The 25,956-nt window shown below is 46.5% G+C and overlaps 1 protein-coding gene across 1 annotated transcript in view; it reads left to right on the top strand.

The window, feature by feature from the left end:
* The window catches only part of LOC119963845 (dedicator of cytokinesis protein 2-like), a 1,353,280-nt gene that overhangs the window by 345,768 nt on the left and 981,556 nt on the right, over positions 1 to 25,956 (top strand). The window contains 2 exon segments of the mRNA XM_038793193.1: positions 6,104 to 6,287; positions 15,114 to 15,211. Coding sequence (XP_038649121.1) covers positions 6,104 to 6,287; positions 15,114 to 15,211 — 282 coding nt within the window.

Raw genomic sequence — 25,956 nt, 5'->3', positions numbered from 1 at the left:
GCCTGGTATGGAGGGCATTAGCTATGGGCAGAGGTTGGATAAACTCAGATTGTTTTCACTGGACCGATGGAGGTTGAGGTATGACCTGACAGAAGTTTACAAAAATTATAGGTGGCATGGACAGAGTGGATAGTCAGAAGCTTTTTCCCAAGGTGGAAAAGTCAATGCCGAGGGGACATAGGTTTAAGGTGTGAGGGATAAAGTTTAGAGGAGATGTGCGAGGCATGTTTTTTTACACAGGAGATGGTGAGTGCCTGGAACTCACTGCCAGGTGAGGTATGGAAGCAGGTACTGTAGCCATTGTGACAAATACATGAATAGGATGGGAATAGAGGTATGCGGACCCCGGAGACGCAGAAGAATTTAGGTTAGGCGGGCATCATGATCGGCACGGGCTTGGAGGGACGAAGGTACTGTTCTTTGTTCTCGTTCTTTGGCCAATAGCGTGGCCAAAGCGATAGATCACAAGGAGTGTCTCAAAGCAGAGGTGGAGAGCTTGAGGAAAGAAAGTCCATAACTTAATAATAATCTTTATTATTGTCACAAGTAGGCTCACATTAACACTACAATTAAGTTGCTGTAAAAAAAACCCCAGTCGCCACATTCCAGCGCCGGTTCGGAATTCAGAATGTCCAAATTCCTAACAGCACTTCTTTCGGGACTTGTGGGAGGAAACCGGATCACCCGGAGGAAACCCACGCAGATACAAGGAGAAGATGCAGACTCTGTATAGACAGTGATTCAAGCCGGGAATCGAACCCTGGTCCCTGGCGCTGTGAAGCAACAGTGCTAACCACTTAGGTTTCTGGCTTAAGGCTTAGGCAAGGCTCGGATGTCATGGTCAGCTGCTCCACTGTGGAGACGGTGATGCCGAGACTTTTGGGAAAATTATGAGGTCAAAGGGCACTATATAACATATGCTTACAGCATGCCCATGACTCCGCTGTGGCTGTAGTAATTTGGCTTCAGAGAGGCCACAGTGGCACCCTGGGTTTGGGCTAGAGTGGAGAGGGGAAAGCTGTGCTCGGCATCTTATCCACAATATAGTTGTCATGGCTGAAGTTGTCACTTGAACAAATAAAACCTAAAAAATGTCACATAAGAACATGTCTCTTTCAATTTTGTTTCAGCTAGAAAGAACACTTACTAAGCTGCTCATGTGTTCAAAAAAAAATCCGTCTGAAAAATCTGGATTCGCAAATTGGATATCAGTAATCTATATTTGACACCCTTTGAAATCATTCACTGCTTATAGATGATAAAAGAGTCCAGCATTCCATCTATTCAAAACAGTGTTATTATCATAGTTAATCGTATTAGCATTAACAAGCCCCTAAGAATAAAATAATGATGTAACAATATCTTGTAGGCTACTATAATGACTGTGTATCACATAACAATTGTGCAGCCACAATAATTCATGCTTATTTAGCTTGTATATATAGCAGAAAGCTGAAATAATGAGCTGAGGGGTGTATATCTCCAGGAACAGATTGCCCTTTGTTCACTCCCTCTAATGGAGGATCGCCAGACCTAGGCAGCATTAATTAATTTTGGTCAAATTGATGACAGGCATAACCAATCAATAACGCAGCACTCCACCCAGGCATGACCAATTATGCAACAGCTGACCCAAGTATATGTAATCAATCTTTTTCTACACCCTTAAGTCAGGAAAGGTGCAGGAGGAATGAAGTTAACGATTAAACAGTACAAGGAAGAATAATCATGGCTGTGTGATCTTCAATTAGGGGATGGAAGTACCAGGACTGGAGGGAAGTTGCTCATTGCAATTGCTCCAGGCTCTCAATTAGACATTCAAAATTGCTGAATTCTCTGTTGCTTGTGACTGGAAGGGTTTAGTTTTGTGGTGGGCATTTTAAAAAACCGCGTTGAATCGCGTTGGTAGGGCGACAGCATTGAAAATAATGAAAGGAATGGAAAAGATGGTGAAGGATCCAGAGGAGTTCGATTGAAAGATGTGCGCAGGCCCAGAAGATGTAAACCCTGAAATTAGGCACCCGTAGGAAGGTTAGAGATCAGACAGATTAATGGAAATTTCGAGAGAAAGTGAGTTAATTTGGAGCTAATTATACTGTTAAGAAAGCAAACTGATTGAGGGGGGTTAGAAAGCTTGTCAACAAACCTGCTTGATATTTATTTTTGAGGAAGTGAGGAATCAGTAGGATTTGGGGAAGATTGACAACAACTTGTATTTAACCAGCGCTGTTAACACAGTGGTTAACACAGCTGCCTCACAGCGCCAGGGTCCCGGGTTTGATTCCGATATCGGGCGACTGTGTGTGGAGTTTGCACGTTCTCCCCGTGTCTGCGTGGGTTTCCTCCGGGTGCTCCAGTTTACTCCCACCAGTCCAAAGATGTGCAGGATAGGTGGACTGGATATGTTAAATTGTCCCTACAAGGGGTTGCATGATGGGGGGGGTTTGGCCCAGGTCAGGTTCCTCTTTCAGATGCTCGGTGAAGACTTGATGGGCTGCATGGCCTTCTTCTATCAGGATTCTACGATTCTATGATCCCAAGGTGCTCCATCAAAAAAACATTTCACATCAGGGGATATTAAGGCAGATGACCAAAAGCCTGGTCAAAACTCTTAAGCAGTGTCTTAAAGGAGAAAAGAGATGTGGGGAGATTGAGGAATGAAAGTCCACAATGTAGATCCGAGATTGCTGAAGGCATGGAGTGATTAAAATGCCCGATGGGAAAGAGGCCTTTTTTTTGTAGAAGAGCATTTATCTCAGACGTTTATAGAGCTGGAAGAGAATACCAAGATATACAGGAAGGAATAAGGCCAGGGAAGGATTTGAAAGCAAGGCTGAGTTTATTTTTAATCGAGACATTCTTTAACTAGTAGCCACATAGGTCAGCGATCACTGGAAATCTGGGTGAATGGGACTTGGTGTGAGTTAGGCCTGTTCTCATGTCAGTTCCCTTTTATAGTTCATCTTGATTCGTTTGGCAATTGCTTTTGCTAGTTCCAAAGAGCTTTACAGTTATAATTAATTTACACATTTTTTATACACATTCATGCCTAATTTTAGAAATACAAAGGGCACACAGCCTCTCCCAAAGGGCAGCTAATCTCTCCCAAAGGGTCATATTCAAATAGGTAGATAACCTCTCAAAAGGGAGGTTCAAATTCAAATTAATCCATTACAGCCTTGGTCCAAGCATGGACTGAGCCTGAACTCAAGAGGTAAGGTGACAGTGACTGCCCTTGACATCAGGGTCTTATCTGACCAAGTATAGCATCAAGAAGCCCTCACAAACCTGGAGTCAATAGGAATCGAGGAGAAAATGCATCTCTGGTTGGAGTCATCCCTGGTACAAAGGAAGATGGTTGGTTGTTGTTGGAGATCAATCCTCTCAGCCGCAGCACATCACTGCAGGGATTCCTCAGAGTAGTGTCCTCGGCCCAACTAACATCTCCATCAAAGACCTCCCCTCCAGCATTAGGTTGGTGACGTTTGCTGCTGGTTCCATAATGTTCAGAGCCATTCACGACTCCTCAGATGCTGAAGACGTCTGTGCCTAAATGCAGCAAGACCTGGACAATATTAGTGCTTGGGTTGATAACTGGAAAGTAACATTTGTACCACAAGCGCCAGGCAATGGCCATCTTTAACAAGAGAGAATCTAACCATTTCCCCACGACATTCAATGGCATTACCAACTTTGAACCCCCCACGATCAGCATTCTGGGGGGCTTACCATTGATCAGAAACTGAACTGGACCAGCCATATAAATATTGTGGCTACAAGAGCAGGTCAGAGATTGGAAGTTCTGCAGTGAGTAACTCAACTCCTTCGTCCCCAAAACCTATCCACCATCTTGGGTGGCATGGTAGCACAGTGGTTAGCAGAGTTGCTTCACAGCTCCTGGGTCCCAGGTTTGATTCGATGCACTGCAACATATTTTCAAGGCTCCATCAACAGCACCTTTCAAACCCTTGAACATTACCATCTAGAAGGACAAGGGCTGCAGATGCATTGGAACATCACAACCTGGAAGTTCCCCTCCAAGCAACACATCATCCTGACTTGGAAATAAGTTACTGTTCCTTCACTCTCGCTGGGTCAAATTCCTGGAACTCTCTCCCTAGCACTGATAGTATACCTACTCCGCAGGGATTACAACTGCTTAAGAAGGCAGCTCGCCACCACCGCCCCGGGATGGGCAATAAATGCTGGCCACACCCTGAGAAAGAATGAATTAAAAAGAATAAAATATCGGAAGCACGAGAGTGGATGTTTCTACCATCTGAACAGATGCGATGGGAATGGAGAAACTCAGAGAATGGAAGAGATCTTTGCAGAAGAAGGGTGTGAGGAGGGTAGTCAATATTTCATAACCCTTATCTTCATGTGTTTTTAATCTCTCTGCATCCCTGCCCTCACTTTAAGATGAAATGGTAAGTTAGCAATTGAGTGCCAAATCTTTTATTTCTCATCCAACTGAATATCTTTTTTTTTCTTCTTTTAAAAAAAATAAATTTAGAGTACCCAATTATTTTTTCCAATTAAGGGCCAATTTAGAGCGTTCAATCTACCTACCCTGCACATCTTTGGGTTGTGGGGGTGAAACCCACGCAGACACGGGGAGAATGTGCAAACTCCACACTGACAGTGACCCAGGGCCGGGATTCGAACCCGGGTCATCAGCGCCGTAGGCAGCAATGCTAACCACTGTGCCACCGTGCTGCCCCAAACTGAATATCTTTCAATTGAAGATTTACACGGTTATGTTATTTATCCAAACAAGTGGATTATTGGTCCCCACATTCACAACCAGCCAGAAATGCTACTGAAATAATAATGTTCAGAAGGTCAGTCAACAAATGTGAAGTGAGAAACAGAGTTTGTTCAATGACCTTTCATCAGAATGGCTACATCGTGCTGAGCAAGGTTGCTTATGGCCCATTACACCTCATCAGATTCAGAAGTATTCAATTGGCTGTGAAGGTTAATAAAGTTGGAATAAAGATAAATCATCTTGACTATTCTGAAGCAGTCAATTTTCGTATTGGCATATTCATTCTCAGGACACGGGCATTGCTGGTAAGGTAGACATATAACGCCCATCGCTGTGCTTCCTTGAGGTGGTGATGCCTCATTTACTTTCTAATTCCCAACACTTTGAGGCCCGGCCCTGGCTTATAATATAATAATCTTTATTGTCACAAGTAGGCTTGCATTAACACTGCAATGAAGTTACTGTGAACAGCCCCTAGCCACACTCCGGCGCTTGTTCGGGTACACAGAGGGAGAATTCAGAATGTCCAAATTACCTAACAGCACGTCTTTCAGGACTTGTGGGAGGAAACTGGATCACCCGGAGGAAACCCACGCAGACACGGGGAGAACGTGCAGACCCCACACAGACAGTGACCCAGCGGGGAATCGAACCTGGGACCCTAAAGCTGTGAAGCAACAGTGCTACCCACTGTGAATAGAACCATAGAATCTCTACAGTGCTGAAGGAGGTCATTCAGCCCATCAAGCTTGCACCGACCCTCTGAAAGAGCACCCAACCTAGGCCCACTCTCCATAACCCAACCTAACCTGTATATCTTTGGACACTAAGGAACAATTGGAAATAGCCAATCCACCTAACCTGCACATCTTTGGGCTGTGGGAGGAAACCGGAGGAAACCCACTCAGACACGGGGAGAATGGGAAAACCCCACACAGTCACCCGAGGCCAGAATTGAACCAGGCCAGGTCCCTGGAGCTGTGAAACAGCAGCGCTAACCACTGTGTCACCGGGCCAAGGTGACTCTATCCCAAACATTTTATGATACAAATAATCTGATTTCTATCATCTAATTGAGTGCTGGAACAGGCATGAGGGACTCTACTTCTGTTCTTATGGGAGAAGCAGAAAAACATAGGGTGGGGTTTTCAGGCCTGTGCTATTTTTTCTCTGAGATCCAGGATGCTGGGTGGTTGTCAAAGAGGACAACCTGCTTTCCTTCATACCAGTGACACTGTTCACTGTGGCACTTTACATTCATCCACAAGCATTGTGGGACACCTTTGTGGGCTACAGTTACTAACTGTCCTCTTTTTGACCCTCCAATTGCAGGGCGATAGCAGGAAGCTCGAGGATGCCAGCATCTACCTAAATAATCTATCCTGCAAACAGATGGCCGATCAGAAGCTCAATTTGGGTTCTTCATTCAGAAGCAGCGGCGGAGGACACCCCATATGCTCAAGGGACAGCTTCCAGATTTCCACCCTCGTCTGTTCGACCAAACTCACACAGAACGGTAACACTTTGGATCAAAACAATTTATAAAACACCATTTTGGCCTCTGGGGTATTGGGTCCAACAGCATACTTGAGGGAAGGTGTGAAAGAGTTAGAGGGGCTGCAGAAACAATTTACAGGAATGGGTCCAAGGATGAGTGACTTCAGATATGTGGATAGATTGGAGAAACTCGGATTGTTCTCCTCCGAGAAGAGATGTTTGAGAGGAGATTTGATAGTGGTTTTCATAATCATGATGGTTCTCAACTGTTTAGATGGAGACAAACTTTGCCATTGAGCTAAAGGTTAAGAAGCAGAGGACACATTTAAAGTAATAAAAACAAATCATGCTGGAGGGAAAGGTGGAGGTGGGTCAGCAGGAATGCAGGGGGTGGCTCTCAGTGTGCTTTCCCCTTCCCAGTGCCCAGACCTTCGATCAGGCACTAAGTGAACAAGGGACATTCCTGGCAACAATTCACAGAATGCCCCACCTAACATTAATTGACTACCATTAGCTGAAGGATGGACATAATCTGAGTAAAGGCAGGTAGGCAACAGGGTCACCACCTGTCACCTCTACCTGCCCTAATACCCCCCAGGACTCCAAACTCACCTGTCCATTTACTCTGCCTCTCTTCGCTGATGCTGTCTGATCTGCAAATTTCCACATCTGCAGTATTCTGCTTTTGTATTGGTGTCACATTTAGAGTGGCAAAGGGTTCAAGGTGACAAATAAAAACATTTTAAAGCAGTGAGTGGTTAGGATCTCGAATGCACTGCCTCAGGATGTGGAGGAGGCAGATTCAAACAAATAGGGATGTTTTGCTACAGTTTTACAGAGTGTTGGTGAGACCACTAAGAGTACTGTACGGTTTACATAAAACTGTTTACATAAAACCACAGCAGCGCAGAGGGAGGCCATTCGACCCATCGAGCCTGCACTGATCCTCCAAAAGAGGACTCCACCCAGATCCACTCCCGCGTCCACCCCATCCTACCCCCATAGCCTAACAGGCACATCCCTGGACACTTAGGGGCAATTTAGCACAGCCAATCCAACTAACCCGCACTTCTTTGGAATGTGGGAGGAAAGCAGAGCACCCTAAGGAGACCCACGCAGGCACGAGGAGAATGTGCAAACTCCACACAGACAGCTGAAATCAAACCTGGGTCCCTGGCACTGTGAGGCACAGAGTTAGTCACCATGCCACACAAATAATCTAAATAATTAGGAGCAGATCAGAGAAAATTCACTCGACCGATACCAGGGATGGGTGGGGTTATTTTATGGGGAATGGTTAAACAGGCTGGGCTTGTATTCATTGGAGTTTCAAAACTGAGAGAAGATCTTATTGAAACATATAAGATTCTGAGGGTGGACAACAGGGTGGATGCTGGAAGGTGTGTTTTCCCTTGTGAGACTGATGAGAATGAGGGGGCAGAGTTTAAAAATAAGGGGCGGGATTGTCCCGGTTTCGGCCGGTCCCGCTGGCATAAATCAAACCAGGTCTGTACCGGCGGGACCTGGCTCTACTGGCGGCCTGCAGAGTCCTCGGGGGGGGGGGGGGGGGGGGGGGGATCTGGCCCTGGGAGGGGTGCCCCCACAGTGGCCTGGCCCCCAATTGGGGCCCACCGATCCGCGTGCGGGCATAGTCCCTGAAGATGGGAAGGATCCCGCACCTTCCGGGCGACCCGACGCCGGAGTGATTCACGCCACTCCTTGGCACCGGTACGGCCCGCTCCGCCGGGTAGCGGAGAATCCCACCCAAGGGGTCTTCATTTAAGATGTAGATGAGGAGAATGTTTCTCTCTGAGGGTCATTATCCTGTGAAATCTTCTTCCCAGAGAGCAGTAAAACAGGGCATTGAATATTTTAAAGGTAGAGGCAGGCTGACTCTTGACTAACAAGAGAAGCAAAGGTTATTGGGGGGGTAGGAAGGAAAGTGGATTCAGCCCATAATCTGATCAGTCATGATCTTATTGAATGGGGGAGCAGGCTCGAGGGGCAGAATGGCCTACTCCCTCTCCTGATTTGTATGTTTGTGTGTTCAATCATAGCTTTCAAAAGGGAATGGGAGAAGCATCTGAGTGGAAACAAAATGTAGGGCTACAAGAAAATGTGTGGGATTAGCTCAGATGCTCCCGTAGAGAGCCAGCATGGACCTGATGAGCGGAATGGCCCACTTCTGTTCTGTAATCATTCTCAGGGCTGAATTTTCATGAGTAGCTCACCATTCAATAATAATCTTTTTTAATAGTAATCTTTATTGTCACAAGTAGGCTTACATTAACACTGCAATTAAGTTACTGTGAAAAGCAACTAGTCGCCACTTTCCGTCGTCTGTTCGAGTACACAGAGGGAGAATTCAGAATGTTCAAATTACCTAACACGGGCAGCACGGTAGCATTGTGGATAGCACAATTGCTTCACAGCTCCAGGGTCCCAGGTTCGATTCCGGCTTGGGTCACTCTGTGCGGAGTCTGCACATCCTCCCCGTGTGTGCGTGGGTTTCCTCCGGGTGCTCCGGTTTCCTCCCACAGTCCAAAGATGTGCAGGTTAGGTGGATTGGCCATGGTAAATTGCCCCTCAGTGTCCACAATTGCCCTTAGTGTTGGGTGGGGTTACTGGGTTATGGGGATCGGGTGGAGGTGTGGACCTTGGGTAGGGTGCTCTTCCCAAGGGCCGGTGCAGACTCGATGGGCCGAATGGCCGCCTTCTGCACTGTAAATTCTGTAAACAGCACGACGTTCGGGACTTGTGGGAGGAAAGCAGAGCACCAGGAAGAAACCCACGCAGACACAGGGAGAACGTGCAGATTCCACACAGGCAATGACCCAAGCCAGGCAGCATGGTAGCATAGTGGTTAGCACAATTGCTTCACAGCTCTAGAGTCCCAGTTTCGATTCCACGCTTGGGTCACTGGCTGTACGGAGTCTGCACCTTCTCCCCGTGTGTGCGTGGGTTTCCTCTGGCTGTGCCGGTTTCCTCCCACAGTCCAAAGACATGCAGGTTAGGTGGATTGGCCATGCTAAATTGCGCTTAGTGTCCAAAATTGCCATTAGTGTTGAGTGGGGTTACTGGGTTATGGGGATAGGGTGGAAGTGTGTGCTTGGGTAGGGTGCTCTTTCCAAGAGCTGGTGCAAACTCGATGGGCTGAATGGCCACCTTCTGCACTGTAAATTCTCTGATTCTGTGATTCTATGAAGTCGGGAATCGAACCTGGGAGCTGTGAAACAACAGTACTACCCACTGTGCTACCGTGCTACCCATTGCTGATAGCTGGCGGTACACGGTACAGGTCGGAGCAAGATGGCGCTGGAGCATGGCGACTCTCTGCGAGCTCTCCCAAACAGATCCTCTTTTTACTTATCTTACAATCGCTCTAATCCTTTAAAATTTAATTCTAAAACCAACATTATTACTAACCTCTCTCTTTTATGCCTCACCTGATGCCAGTGTTTATGTAGTTACATTGTGTACCTTGTGTTGCCCTATTATGCATTTTCTTTTCTTTTCATGTACTTAATGATCTGTTGAGCTTCTCGCAGAAAAATCCTTTTCACTGTACCGCGGTACACGTGACAATAAATAAATCCAATTCAAATCCAGTCCAGTGCCCTCAATTCCCTCTTTCTCCGGATGTAATTCTCAGCGTCTCTCAAACCCATTTTGTTATATTATTTACTACAATGCTTTTCCCTGTAACTCACTCCATTTGTGTCTGTGTAATTTATATTCCTATAAAATCAAATTTTATGACAGTGCATAAAAAGAGTGATTTAGATTAAAGCGTTCATTGTCTTCTGTTTGGTAAATGCTTTTGTTTGGTGAGATAGAGGTGTTGTTGCACATTATTTGCATGTCATTAATGCACATACAGGCGTCAAAGTTATTCCTTTTGAAGTGAAGTTCTATGCCTGCAAGCTGAGCTAAAAAGGATCAGTGCCGACGAATCAGATGAGAAAATGTTTCACCCAAGGGTGGTGGGGATCTGAAACTCACTGCCTGAAAGGTGGGGAGGTGGTGGGGGGGGGGGGGGAGGCGGAGACCCACATTGCATTGAAGAAGTCCTTGGATGCACACTTGGATTGGATTTGCTTCATTGTTGCATGTATCGAGGTACAGTGACAAGTATTGTTCTATGTACAGCCCAGATAGATCATTCCATATATGAAAAGAAAACTTTGCACACGTGTACAGAATACAACGTAAATACTTAGGCACAGGCAATGGGTGAGCATATGGAGTGTAGAACTACTGTACTCAGTAGAGAAGATGTGTGAAGAGATCAGTTCAGGCCATAAGGGGGTCATTCAGGACTCTGGTAACAGCGGGGAAGAAGCTGTTTTTGAATCTCTTAGTGCGGGTTCTCAGATTTCTGTATCTCCTGCCTGATGGAAGAAGTTGGAAGAGTGAATAACCCGAGTGGGAGGGGTCTTTGATTATGTTGCCCACTTTCTCAAAGCAGCGGGAGGTGTAGACAAAGTTAATGGATGGGAGGCAGGTTCGCGTGATGGACTGGGCTGTGTTCACGACTCTCTGTAGTTTCTTGCGGTCTTGGGCCGAGCAGTTGCCATACCAGGCTGTGATGCAGCCAGATAAGATGCTTTCTATGGTGCATCTGTAAAAATTGGTAAAAGTCAATGTGAACATGCCTAATTCCCTTAGTTTCTGAAGGAAGTATAGGCGCTGTTGTGCTTCCTTGGTCAAAGCGTCGACGTGGGTGGACCAGGGCAGATTGTTGGTGATGTTTAGAAGGGGTTTAGGGGCTGGTTTAGCTCAGTGGGCTCTTCCTACATTTGCCCCCATTTGCCGATGGGATGCCCTTAATGAGGGGGTGGGGTGGGCTTGAAGGGACTTGTCCTGCGTGGGAGGGGCTCAGATCTGGGGTCTTTCCTCAGATCGGGTTGTTTGTCTGGTTTTCCCATCTGCAGCCTTTAAACCTTTTAAACAGTCTTCCAAGTTCAAAGATGTGAGATGAAAGTAAAAGTATTCCTTTTAATGAAATGAAATGAAAATCGCTTATTGTCATGAGTAGGCTTCAATGAAGTTACTGTGAAAAGCTCCTAGTCGCCACATTCCGGCGCCTGTCCGGGATGTGGTGGAAACCTTTGAAGTGGTTTTCTCACAGTCATTTTCATTTCCTCTTAAACTTTTGAAGCCTATCTGCAAGCTTGGAAACCTAAAAACCAAGAACTACATTGTTACATTCAGTTTCATGGACCATTGCCCTTTGAAATGCTTTTGCTTGATAGGTCCAGACAGTTTCAAATGTAAAATTACTATTATTTATTTATATTGCTCTACAGGGGTCGATTAACTCTGAGGAGCAGCTGTTTCTCTTTTTTTTAAACAGGTTGTCTCTGTGTTCTCAAGAGCTTCCAGGTGCTGAGAACACAGAAAGAGCCTCTTTAAAAAAACTACGATTAAAGAACAGCTCTTCCCCTGAGTTAATGGAACCTCTCTGTAGATCTATTTAAATAAACAGCCTTAAATTTCTCTTTGAAACTGCCTGGACCTGTCAATCAAATAGTTTGTAAAAGGCAATGATCCTTATATTGAATGTAAATAATGCAGTTAAAAGCTTTTAGGCTTCAGGGTATGCGAACAGACTAGAAAAAGTTAAACAACAGTGAAATTGACTGTTAAAAAGTTTCAAAGGGTTCTGATCACATTAAAGAGTATACTTTTACCTTCATCTCACAGATCTTTGAACTTGACATACTGGCAATCTGTTCAAAGGGTTCAAAGGCTGCAGGTGGGAACAGCAGCCAAACGATCCCCATCCAAGGAAAGACTTCAGACCTAAAGTCTTCCTGAATCCCCCTCCCATGAAGGTCCTCCCACGGCACCCTGGAGGCGATTGTACGGAGGGTACCCAGGGTACTCACCCCCTTGTCATCTCTTAGACTGCACTGCCCAGGTCCCCTATTCTCAGGGCCTGTACCAATTCACCCAGCTGGTAGTGGTGGAGCATTCCAGGAATCAGGTGAATCAGGCGTTCCCGTACCAGCCTCCCCGGACAGGCGCCGGAATGTGGCGACTAGGGGCTTTTCACAGTAACTTCATTGAAGCCTACTCGTGACAATAAGCGATTTTCATTTCATTTCATTTCCTTCTGGAAATTAGATTCAAAACTGCTCTAATGAGCTATTAGCATGTTCACACTGGGTCTGGGTGGGAACCTCGGCGTGGACGTCGGGGCAGGCTGAGTGACTCACAGCGGGTGAAACCTGTTTTTACCCGACACCCGATTCACCGGGCTGGCGGGCGGCCCCGGAGAGTCCCAGCCCACGTGTCTATGACGCACCTTTACATCAGGACATTACATCACAAGGTCCTGAAGATAACAATGGGATAAAGGAAATGACAAGCTAATTTGTTTTTTTGACAGTCTTTGTTCAGGAAGAAGTGTTGACCATGACCACATGTTTCTTCCTTGAGCCTTTTGTCTGACCCGTCCTGAACTCCACCTTAATAATTAGGTCCACTTGCTGTGAATTAAGACATGGGTAGCAGACTTTTGGATGGCTTTAAGTTTACAGGGGTAGAATGTGGGAGAGAAGCCAGGTGTGTAATGGAATTGTCGAATCCGGGGGTGATATTGGCATGACCGGGATTTCAGCCCCAGGCGCACAGACACAGGCGAGAGGCCGGAAAATGTAACGGAAGTGGAAACAGGCAGTCTTAGTGATAGCACAGACATGAGTCCAAAGATGTGCAAGTTAGGGAGGATTGGCCATGCTAAATTGCCTGAGTGTCCAAAAAGGTTATATGGGGTTACAGGGATAGGGTGGAGGTGTGGGCTTAGAATGGGTACTCCTTCCAAGGCCGGTGCAGACTCTATGGGCTAAATGGCCTCCTTCTGCATTGTAAATTCTATGAATAGGGGTGGTGGGATTCAGGATAAGGTAATAATAATCTTTTATCAGTGTCATGAGTAGGCTTACATTAACACTGCAATGGAGATTCTGTGAAAATAGTAGGATCCATGACACCGTTGTGGGAGTGAGTCCAATCCCAAGGGGAAGTCCTATTACATTATCCCACTATACTTTCTATGGGAGTAGATCTGATGGTGGGGCTGTCAGGAAGCACTCGTCATACTCTTGATCCACACCCATAAGCAGTGCTGTAAAGGCACGCAACTACTTCTGAAGCCGGCTGCACCCACCCACCCCTCCACTCTCCCACCCCACGTTATTGGATACCAACCAGGGCACTGTGGAACCATGACGGAGGCGGAAGAGACCCCCTCCCCTGCGCATGCGCCGGTATGACGTCAGCAGCCGCTGATGCTCCGGCGCATGCGTGGACTTTCGCCGGCCGGCGAAGTCCTTTCGGCCCCGGATGGCGTGGCGCCAAAGGCACCAAAGTGTGGAGACTTCCGCACCTTTGGGGCGGCCCGACACCGGAGTGGTTCACGCCACTCCAACACGCCGGACCCCCCGCCCTGCCGGGTAGGGGAGAATCCTGGCCCAGTTCTTTATTGACAGAGAAAAACTTGGTTCAACATCTGGGTTGCAAAATGGGGCTGCCAACAATGCAGCAATGAAGTACGGATTTTGATTATATACTCAAGACCCACAAAAAGGATTGAACCCACAGCTTATTGACTCAGTGTCATGATTCTCTCACTGAACCAGACACAGTTAACAAACTAGTTCTCTATTTGGGTAAATGCAACCTTAGAAACACTTTCTGGGAGGAAGTATGGGGGCACACTGGTTAGCACTGCTGCCTCATCTGGGTTCAATTCCTGCCTCGGGTGACTGTCTTTCTGGAGTTTGCACTTTCTACCCGTGTCTGCATGAGTTTCCTCCCGGTGCTCCAGTTTCCTCCCACAGTCCAAATACGTGCAGGTTAGATGGGGTTATGGGATTATAGGACAGAGCAAGGCAGTGAGCCGAGATATGGTGCTCTTTCAGAGGGTCGGTGCCGACTTGATGGGCCGAATAACTTCCTTCTTCACTGTTGGAATTCTATGGTTCTGTAGTTCTTTATTCAACCTATTTCAATCAAAATTAGTGTGCAAACCTCTAGCTTTATCGAGCGTATATTAGGATATTCAAGCTGTGGGACTAGTCAAATGCACTGCAATGGTCTTGTTTGATTCTGCACCCCACTATGTTCTGGTAACTGTGTTTGGGATTCACCAGCATTGAACGAAACACAGGTTTCCATTTCTCCTATCCTGCAGTCCAAGAGCATTTAAATGTTGTTCTCTTTTAGCACAAACTGGGTTGACTCTTAGGAAAGGATGGACTGAGGAATACATCTTTGCATCTCATCAAGGCCATATTCTTTGCGCGTCCTCTGTTCCACCATTGACAATGGCTCCATTAGTCGTTGTACTCCTTCTCTCCTCTCACCTCCTCTCACTGCATCTACCTCGCCACTTACTTATTCATGTGGTATATACCTTACTCAACTATGTTTTAGCAAATTCAACCATATTAGCTATTTTATTGCAACCAAATGTCAATGTTGGATGAGGTATTATCCTGGGGCATGATATTATTGTCAAATTATTTTGATTTAGTTTATTTTTCTATTTTCTTCCAGAGCTTTTTGTTTATAAATAATAAATATAGCTGCTCATCTACATAATAAAGCAATTGCATCAAACAGGCCTTTGCCCTGAATGGAATGTAATCATACACTGCAAAGCCCTTTAACGTTGCATTCAATTTGATGGGTGGAACATCTCCAAGTTGATTATAACCCCGTGGTATTTTCTTTCATTAGGCCTGGAATTCAGAACAAGTGGATTTAGTTCCCAGCCTGCACAAAGTTGCAATTCGTAATTTTAATTTTTTTTCCCTCTGCTTTCTTCACGATTCAGTGGATCTCTTGGGCCTCTTGAAATGGCGTTCCAACACGAGTGCACTGAACGAGAATCTGAAAAAGCTGATGAAGGTGGACGGAGGGGAAGTGGTCAAGGTGAGTGTCAGCGAGAGAAGCTCAGGTAAATGGTTTGTTTCTTATTTCATGGGCACTCTCAGCGGGCTGAGCAGAGGTCTGGTGGCGCAGTGGTAGGGTCCCTACTGTTGGACCAGAAGCTCAAGGTTGGCGATAGATCGAATGTTCGTAATGAGCCAGGCTGACAATCAGCCTGGGAAACTGATACACGATCAATTGTACAAAGACTAAGGTTGGATACAACTGTGGCTTTATTGCAGTAAGATGTGTGGCCTCCCACAGCAGCTGGCGAAATGGCTGCTGAATAGAGGACACGCATACAGCAGGCAGGGGCTACCGGCGAACCTGTAGTACAGGTCCTACCTTACATCACCTAATACAGGTGTAACTCTGGTTTACCACAGAATCCTTCTGCCACTTTTCCCCCAAAAGGATAATAAAAAAGGAGACAGTGCAGATGTGAGGATACACTTAAAAGAAAACTGAGGTGAGCAAAGCTGGAAAATAGCACAATATATGCCCTAACTTGCCATGCTGTGCTGGTAAATGTGCTTCCCCGCCCCCATGATTATCCCACCTATTCTGCTTTGGGTTCAGGTCATACTCGAGACCTAAGCGCCAAAATCTAGGATGACACTCCCAGTGCAGTATTGATGGAGGTTTGGAGCTGCCGTCTCTCAGATGTGGCATTAAGGCAAGGCCCTTTGTTGTTCTCTCAAGTCGATGTAAAAGTCACCGGGCGGCAGTACGGCAGCGCAGTGGGTTAGCCCTGTTGCCTCACGGTGCTGAGGTCCCAGCTCCGATCCCAGCTCTGGGTCACTGTCTGTGCGGAGTCTGCACGTTCTTCCCGTGTGTGCGTGGGTTTCCTCTGGGTGCTCTAGTTTCCTCCCACAGTCCAAAGATGTGCAGGTTAGGTGGATTGGCCATGCTAAATTGCCCTTAGTGTCCAAAATTGCCCTTAGTGTTGGGTGGGGTTACTGGGTTATGGGGATAGGATGGGAATGTAGGCTTGGGTAGGGTGCTCTTTTCAAGAGCCGGTGCAGACTCGATGGGCCGAATGGCCTCCTTCTGCACTGTAAATTCTATGAAAAATCCAAAGATGTGCAGGCTAGGCTGATTGGCCACGCTAAATTGCCTCTTAATTGGAAAAAAATAATTGGGTACTCTAAATTTTTTTTAAAAATCAAAAAAATTAAAAGTAAAAGACACTGGGGTACCATTTGTGGGAGTTTGCTGTGCAAAAAAGGCTGCAGTAATTTCCTGCAGGGTAATGGTGACTGCCCAACAAATCGACATGATGGTTCTCAAGCATTGTAGGGTGTCCGGAGGTCATAAAATGTAAAAATAAGGCATTCTTTAGTTTGGTGAATAATTGATGCAGGGTTTTTTTTTTTTTTCAAAATAATGCATGAATTTTTCAGTATTGTTACCACATCTTTCCCTTCACTCACGCACAGGCACAAAGGGCTGCTGTGCATTAAGATTCTATGATTCTATGAAATGGTGGAGGTAAAGGTGAGGTTAAGATCGAGTTAGAAAGTTTGTTTGGCCTAAAAGCCTGGCTGGAAATACTCATATTTCTCACATAATAGAGCCGCTAATTGCCAGAGAAAGTTTTATGGACTATTCAGGTGGAAAAGTAACATTTATTTTACAGCACACAAAAGAGTTGTTATGGATTCAAGGACACGTTTATCAGGTGTGTGTGTGTGGAGAAAAGGACAGTGGTGCCATCGATCAAGCATGATTGCCCACGGAAGTGCTGACTGGCATTTAATGTGACACTGAGAACTCCGCTTGTAGTTCAATTCGGCCAAGAGCTGCAGTGTGGATTCTTATCTGGTTGAACAAGATTACGGAACGGCACACCTGCAGATTTTTGTTTCTTTAAACCATCTGTCTTTGTGCATGTTCAAGAAGGTTTAGAAGTTGGAAGGTCGGCAGCACGGTGGCGCAGTGGGTTAGCCCTGCAGCCTCACGGCGCTGAGGTCCCAGGTTCGATCCCGGCTCAGGGTCACTGTCCGTGTGGAGTTTGCACATTCTCCCCGTGTTTGCGTGGGTTTCGCCCCCCACAACCAAAAACGTGCAAGCTAGGTGGATTGGCCACGCTAAATTGCCCCTTAATTGGAAAAATGATTGGGTACACTAAATTTTAAAAAAAAAAGAAAAAAAAAAAAAAAAAAAGAAGTTGGAAGGTCAGTTATTCCTTTGGCAGAGTATAGGTGGGGGAGGGGAGTTCAATCCACAATGTATTCTAATCGTAGGGCCATAGAACAGTTGCAGGAGGAGGCCATTCAGCCCGTTGTGCCTTTTTTCGACTTCCTCCAGCAGCGATTCACATAGTCCAATTCCTGCCCCTCTTCCCCGTAGCATTGACAATTTTTCTCTTCAGGTACTTAACTACACAATTTTCTTATTTTTTTTGAAATTTAGAGTACCCAATTCATTTTTTCCAATTAAGGGGAAATTTGGCGTGGCCAATTCACCTAGCCTGCACATCTTTGGGTTGTGGGAGTGAAACCCACGCAAACACGGGGAGGAATGTGCAAACTCCACACGGACAGTGACCCAGAGCCAGGATCGAACCTGGGACCTCGACGCCGTGAGGCATTAGGGCTAACCCACTGTGCCACCGTGCTGCCCAGCATAATTTTCTTTTGAAGGCCACACTTGAATGTACCTCCACCACACTCTCAGACAGTGCATTCCAGATCCTAATCACTCATAGAATCATGGAAAGAGCACCCCACTTAAGGCCACGCCTCCACCCTATGCCTGTAGCACAGTAACCCCTCCTAACCCTTTTGGACACTAATTGGCAATTGATCATGGCCAATCCACCTAACCTGCACATCTTTGGACTGTGGGAGGAAACCGGAGCAACCGGAGGAAACCCTCGCAGCCACAGGGAGAATATGCAGACTCTGCATCGACAGTGCCCCAAGCTGTGAATCAAACCTGGGACCCTGGAGCACTGAAGCAACCACTGTGCTACCGTGCTGCCCAATCACCGTGTGAAAAGGGTTTTCCTCACCTAACTGTGGTGAGGGAAGTATATGCACCGAGGATCTGATCGTGGTGTACCAGGTTTGAGCCATGTCTCAGTTGGTAGCACATCGATCTTTAATTGGAGGTTGTGAATTCAGACCTCACCCCAGGCACAAATTAAAGCATTGAGCAATGGAGTCGTAGAGTTTTGCAGCAGGGAAAGAGGCCCTTCAGTCCATTGCGTCCGCCATCAAGCTCCCAACTCTTGCAACTGCGTCCTTATTTGATCTCCTTACTTGAGAAAGGATGTACTGGCACTGGAGGGGCTGCAGATGAGATTCATTAGATTGATTCCGGAGTCGAGGGGATTGCCTTATGAGGAGAGACTGAGTAGACTAGGATTGTACTCATTGGAATTTAGAAGAATGAGGGGCGATCTTATCGAAACATATAAATTTATGAAGGGAATAGGAAGGGAGGCTCCTTTCGCTGGTGGGTGAAATTAGAACTAGGGGGAAAGCCTCAAAATGAGGGGGAGCAGATTTAGGACTAAGTTGAGGAGGAACTTCTTCACCCAAACGGACATGAATCTGTGGAATTCCTTGCCCAGTGAAGCAGTTGAGGCTACCTCGTTGAATGTTTTTACGGTAAAGATAGAAAGATTTTTGAACAGTGAAGGAATTAAGGGTGAGCGGTCGGGTAAGTGGAGCTGAGTCCACAAAAAGATCAGCCATGATCTCATTGAATGGCGGAGCAGGCTCGAGGGGTCAGATGGCCTACTCCTGCTCCTAGTTCTTATGTTCTTATAATCCAATTTTCCAGCACTTGGCCCTTAGGCTTAACCTCGGCTGATGCTCCAGTGCAGTTTTGAGACAAATTCAAGATGAAAAGACTGATGAACCCACCCCCCGAATGACCCTTCAGGAGAAGGTAAAAGATCCCAATAAATTATTTTGAAGAAAAGCAAGGAAGTTCTTCTATACTGTCCCAGCAAACCTTTGACCCCCCCAGCCAGCATCACTGATAAGGGATTATCTTGTCATTATCTTTGTGCTGATTGTCGCCTTTTGCGGGAAGCAAATGAGCTGCTGATTTTCCAACTTTCCAACACCTCACAAATAGCTCCACTGGCTGCTAAACCCTGAGGTTGTGAAAGACACCGGAGAAATATTGCCCAATCATCGATTAAAAATATGTACACGTTACCACAGTCCCCAGAGGACCAGAGGCTGCTCTCCCCGTTGAGAGCTGACTGGTGGTGATTTAACCTGGGTGTCATCACACCTCAGGCGAGGGCAAGGTTGAGAATGCGGGGCCTTCACCAATAACCTCAGCCAGTACATGGGAGTTGATCCTGCGTGGTTGGTGTGGTTCCCCACGGATCATCCAGTACTCTTGGGTGAAATGAAGCTCAGGTTAGATGCCCTTTGTAGGCGGCACCCCGATGGTGACGCCTCAGAAGATCTGGCTAAATTCTGCGAGGCGCAATGGCTGTCAGAACGTCCCGGAGGGGGGGGGGGGGGGGGGGGGGGGGGGCTGGAGGCATCTCTCAGCATCTACCATGGTGGATCATGCCCTGCATTCTGTGAGGACAGATTTCCACTATCTTTTGGGTGCTTCTTAACATTACCCCTCAACACCACTCGCTCTAATTTCAAGGTTTCATTTGATCTGGACTCTTCCCAACAGTGAAAACCGTTTCTCTTCGTCCAAGCCGTTAACTCCTTTATTCATCTTAAACACCTCAGTTAGATCACCCGTTCATCTGCTTCACTCAAGCTGAGTGTCGACAAAAACAAAAATGCAGAAGATGCTGGATGTTTGAAATAGAAATTGCAAGTGTTGGAAGCACTCAGCATTTGTGGAGAGAGAAACGGATTTAATGGCTCAACCTGTGATCAGAAGCGAGAATGTTTAGAAATGCAATAAATTCTGGATTAGTGAAAACGGGGAAGCTGGGCAAAAGAACAGGAAGGAAAGTCGGTGAGAGTGTGGGAGACAGGAGAGATTAAATGATAGAAGAGATGACGGTGTGCGGCCAAAGGGAATGGTAATGAGTAAGGAAACAAAGGATGTGTCTGGAGGAGGGATGAATGGCAGAATGATGAACAACTGGCATCTGAAAGCAATGACAAGAGAAAAATGAGAGCAAAACCAAACCCGGCAAAGAAACGGAACAGATCTGTGAGCAGAGGTTGTAGTCTGAAATGTTTGAAACGTTTGAAGACTAGATACTGCTGAATTGAAAGTCGCAGAGTCTACGCAACCTGCCTTTATCTTTTTGCATTGCTCATTAGTTAACGTTGGCAGAATACTCAAGCTCACATTCTGGGGAAATGGGGGCAGAACCTGATAACCGATGACCACCCTGAACTGATCTTCGCCTACATCCAACTTCCAGTAGGGGGCAGCGGATGGTAGTCAGGCAAAGACATGCTTGGCTCGTATTTCACTATCTTAAAATTGAAGCCTATTGGAGGGACTCAATCATCTGTGATAAACTAAATTGACATTAAAAGTGACCCACCTTTACAAAGCGCTCCTATTTTCTGGATGTCTCCAAATCCTTTACATTTAAGACTTAAAGCTCAGCACCATTGTGGACTACAGCCACACTTTCATGGAAACTACTGGGTTCCACATCGACTGGTGTAATTCCCAGTCTGACCGAAAAATTTCAGATCTTTGTCGTTTGATTGAGTGAGGTTTGGGCACGATATTTAACGTACATTTTAATGTCTGATTGAATTATAATGTAGTGGGAGTGATTTCATAACTTGGGATTCTTAGCAGGAGAATGAGGAATGCAAATTAGGGCATGATCTTTTAACCTTGACCTTGAATATCTTGTCAGCTCCCCCCCCCCCCCCCCCCAATTCACCAGAAAACTTTATTGGATCTATGCTGACTTTCTCCAATAGCATAACATGGGTGATATCAATTCAGCTGCCTGCTATACATCTCCCTCTCTCTCTAAGGTAAATGTAAATGATAATTGGAATACTTGTAAAACAATCCCTGATCCAATATTGCCATTTTTATACCATCAGCCAACATTACCATTACTCCTCATCTGTTTAGGGTTTATGGCTTTAGATAAGGTCCCTCGTAAGAGGCTTGTAAGCAAAGGTAAAGCACACGGGACAGGGGGTAATGTATTGGCATAGCTCAAGAATTGGTTAACAGACAGAAAACAGAGTGGGCATAAATAGGTCTTTTTACGAGTGGGAGGTAGTGACTCGTGTGGTACCACAGATATCAGTGCTTGGGCCCCTGGATAAGGAAACCAAACATAACATTTCCACATTTTCTGATAATACGTTTTCTGGGTGGAATTGTGAGTTGTGAGGTGGATGCAAAGAGACTTCATGGTGATTAAGGCAATTTGAGTCAGTGGGCAAACACATGGCAGATGCAGTAAAACATGGCTAAACGAGAAGTTATATGCTTTGGTGTGGGAAAAAAAGGAAGAATATTATTTAAATGGTGATATATTGGGAAGCGTGATGTACAAAGGAATCTGGGTGTCCTTGTACGTCAAAGAAAGTGCAGAGGCAGGTGCAGCAAGCAATTAGAGAGGCCTTCATTGTAAGAGGAGTTGAGTTCAGAAACAGAGATGTCTTACTGTAGTTATACAAGGCCTTGGTGTGACCACACCTGGAGTATTGCGTGCACTTTTGGGCTCCCTACCTAAGAAAGGATATTCTTGCCATAGAGGGAGTGCAATGAAGGTTCACTAAGCTGATACAGGGGTTGGCAGGATTGCCCTATGAGAGAGATTGGGCCCGTATTTACCAGAGTTTAGAAGGATGAGAGGAGATCGATATTCTCCGACCCCCCCCCCCCCCCCCCCCCCCCCCCGCAGGGTTGGAGAATCGCCCGGGACCGGCGGAAATCCCGCCCCCGCCGTGGCCGGAATTCTCCGCCACCCGGGAATTGGCGGGGGCGGGAATCGTGCCGCGCCAATCGGCGAGCCCCCTGCGGCGATTCTCCGGCCCGCGATGGGCCGAAGTCCCTCCGCTGAGAGGCCTCTCCCGCCGCCGTGGTTTCAACCACCTCTGGTGGCGGCGGGATTGGCGGCGCGAGCGGGCCCCCGGGGTCCTGGGGAGGGGCGCGGGGCAATCGGACCCCGGGAGGTGCCCCCACGGTGGCCAGGCCCGCGATCGGGGCCCACCGATCGGCGGGCGGGCCAGTGCCGTGGGGGCACTCGTTTTCTTCCGCCGCCGCCACGGCCTCCACCATGGCGGAGGCGGAAGAGAACCCCCCTACCGCGCATGCGCCCGTGGTGACGTCAGCGGTAGCTGACTTCAGCCCCGGCACATGCGCGAACCGGCGAAGGCCTTTCGGCCAGCTCCGACACCGGCCGGCGGGCGTCAAAGGCCGTTGGTGCCGGTTTTGGCACCAGTCGGCATGGCGTCAACCACTCCGGCGCGGGCCTAGCCCCTCAATGTGAGGGCTTGGCCCTTAAAGGTGCGGAGAATTCAGCACCTTTGGGGACACCCGACGCCGGAATGGTTGGCACCACTCCGCTATGCCGGGACCCCCCCGCCCCCCCCGGTAGGGGAGAATCCCGCCCCAGATTTGAAATATATAAAACTTTAACAGGGCTGGACAGACTAGGTGCAGGGAGGATGTTTCCCTGATTGGGGAATCTATAACCAGGAGACACAGTCTCAGGATTCAGGCGAGACCATTTAGGACTGGATGAGGAAACATTTCTCCACTCAAAGGGTAGTTGGAAGTTCAACAGAAAGCTGTTGAGGCCAAGTCGCTGGATATGTTCAAGAAAGAGATAGATCCAGTTTGAGACTTCAATGGCATCAAGGGGTAGAGTGCATTGAGATTGAGATGAATATATTGAATGGCAGAGCAGACTCAAAGGGTCGAATGGTCTACTCCTGCTCCTAGCTTCTGTGGTTCTATATTCCTATGTGAAGATAGATTTGGGCTCAGTTATGGTAACTAGACATGACCTTTAATGCGTGGCACGGTAGCATAGTAGTTAGCACTGTTGCTTCACAGCACCAGGCTCCTAGGTTCGATTCCCGGCTGGGTCACTGTCTGTGTGGAGCTGAACGTTCTCCCCGTGTCTGCGTGGGTTTCGTCCGGGTGCTCCGGTTTCCTACCACAAGTGCTGGACGTGCTGTTAAGTGAATTGGACATTCTGAATTCTCTCTCAGTATACCTGAACAGGTGCCGTAGTGTGGGGACTAAGAGATTTTCACAGTAACTTAATTGCAGTGTTAATGTAAGCCTACTTGTGACAAGAACAAAGATTATTATTATAATTAAACTGATTCATCTAGAAAATCTAAGATATCTCCATTGCAGAAATTCAATATCTCTTCAGGCTTTACCTCTACACAGGGGTCCATCCAAATGCTTGTTTCTTTATTTTTAACTCAAAACTTTCTCACTTTAGTCTTAACTTTGCCTTCTTACCACAGAAACAGAGAATCATATGCACAAATATCCATTCAGTCCATCTCACCTGTGCTATCCAGTTATTTAGGAAGGTATTCCCCACTCTTACCCTGTAGTCCTGTAAAACTTTCCCCGAGCACCAATTCTTTTCAAAAGTTACTATTAATCCTGCTTTAATGCAATGTTTTCTAGATTAAAACAGAACAGTGCAACAAAAATGTCTTCCTCATCTTCCCTGGGTCCTTTATCCACCTCTGTAACCTCTTGTTTATTCGTCATTCCATGAGTGGGAACAGTTTCTCCTCAGTTTTGCTATCAAAACACTTCATAATTTTCAGCATTGCTATCTAAAGGCTCCACAGCTTCCCCTGCTTGAAGGAGAAAAGACCAAAGTTCCTCGGCTCTCCAGATAACTGAAGTCCCCCAAGAGTCAAGACATATTCATCTGAAAGATTGAAACATAACAGTAGAGTATTTGATTTGTGACAGCAATATTGGTACTCATACACAGAAACACTCACCAGGACCTCACAGAATAAGCTTTTTGGTTTGATTTGAAGCACCAAGGTTCTTTCCTTCCAACCAAGGGGATAACAACAATGGGATTCAGAAATGCTTAGTTCAATTTGTGACTTGCATCAGTTTAATTAGGATTCAGTACTTACATAAAATAATCCAAAATGATTCATTTGCAAATCATAACCTTTGGGTTGCTATTAGGCATACAGTCTTAATAGGGCTTAAGTCTGTAATGCCTCAATCTAATTAATTTTAGAGGCACTAGTGTGTAAAGGAATCTGCCATTATTTGGCAAGTTTCCAAGCATCACAAGCCTGAAGGGCTTTGAGGTTTTTTCTATTTTTGTATCTATTTTTCATAAGGTTATTACTATGAATGAGAGAAACCACTCTTCATGATTTACTGACATCCAGCTATCACCCTATATAAACTTGAGTTCACCTCAACCACTCCCACCTGTATCCTAACTCGCACCTAGATCCCTTCACCCATCATCCCTGTGCTTGATGACCTACATTGATTCCCAGACCAAAAATACTTTATTTTCAAGGTTCTCGTCATTGCGTTCAAATCCCTCCATGGTCTCTTTATCTTATCTCTGGAACCTCCTCCAACTCTGCAACACCTCCAGGATCTCTGCACTCTTCCAATTACAATCTTTTGCAAATATCCAATTTCCTTTGCTCCACCATTGGGGGCTGTGCCTCTCCCTAAAACACTCCACTCGCTTCCTCATCCTTTGAGCCATTCTTTTAAAATCCGATTCCTTGGGCTAGCTTTTGTTCACCTGGTCTTTGCGCTTGCCAACTTTAGGGCAGCACGGTAGCACAAGTGGATAACACTGTGGCTTCACAGCTTCAGGGTCCCAGGTTCAATTCCCCACTGGGTCACTTTGCGGAGTCTGCACGTTCTCCCCGTGTCTGCGTGGGTTTCCTCCGGGTGCTCCAGTTTCCTCCCACAGTCAAAAGACATGCTGGATAGGTGGATTGGCCATGATAAATTGCCCTTTGTGACCAAGAAGGTTAGGAAAGGCTATTGGGTTGTGGGTATAGGGTGGAAGTGAGGTCTTAAGTGGGTCGGTGCAGACCTGATGGGCTGAATGGCCTCCTTCTGCACTGTATGTTCTATGTTATGTGTGGCCTGCACCAACATTTTGCCTAATGATGTTCTTGTGATCTCCGTAGTCATATAAATGCAAGTTATTGTTGTTGATGAGTGTACAATGACGTTAGATAGAGAATTCCAGGATTTGGACCAAGTCGGGATGATAGAACATAGAACATAGAACATAGAACATAGAACGATACAGCGCAGTACAGGCCCTTCGGCCCTCGATGTTGCACCGACATGGAAAAAAAAAACTAAAGGCCATCTAACCTACACTATGCCCTTATCATCCATATGCTTATCCAATAAATTTTTAAATGCCCTCAATGTTGGCGAGTTCACTACTGTTGCAGGTAGGGCATTCCACGGCCTCACCACTCTTTGCGTAAAAAACCCACCTCTGACCTCTGTCCTATATCTATTACCCCTCAATTTAAGGCTATGTCCCCTCGTGCTAGCCACCTCCATCCGCGGGAGAAGGCTCTCGCTGTCCACCCTATCTAACCCTCTGATCATTTTGTATGCCTCTATTAAGTCACCTCTTAACCTTCTTCTCTCTAACGAAAACAACCTCAAGTCCATCAGCCTTTCCTCATAAGATTTTCCCTCCATACCAGGCAACATCCTGGTAAATCTCCTCTGCACCCGTTCCAAAGCTTCCACGTCCTTCCTATAATGAGGCGACCAGAACTGTACGCAATACTCCAAATGCGGCCGTACCAGAGTTT

The sequence above is a fragment of the Scyliorhinus canicula genome, chromosome 3 (genome assembly GCF_902713615.1).
Source record: "Scyliorhinus canicula chromosome 3, sScyCan1.1, whole genome shotgun sequence".
Classification (NCBI taxonomy): Eukaryota; Metazoa; Chordata; class Chondrichthyes; order Carcharhiniformes; family Scyliorhinidae; genus Scyliorhinus; species Scyliorhinus canicula.
The sequence above is the reverse complement of the archived record's forward strand: the minus strand, read 5'-3'. Positions and strand labels throughout refer to the sequence as shown.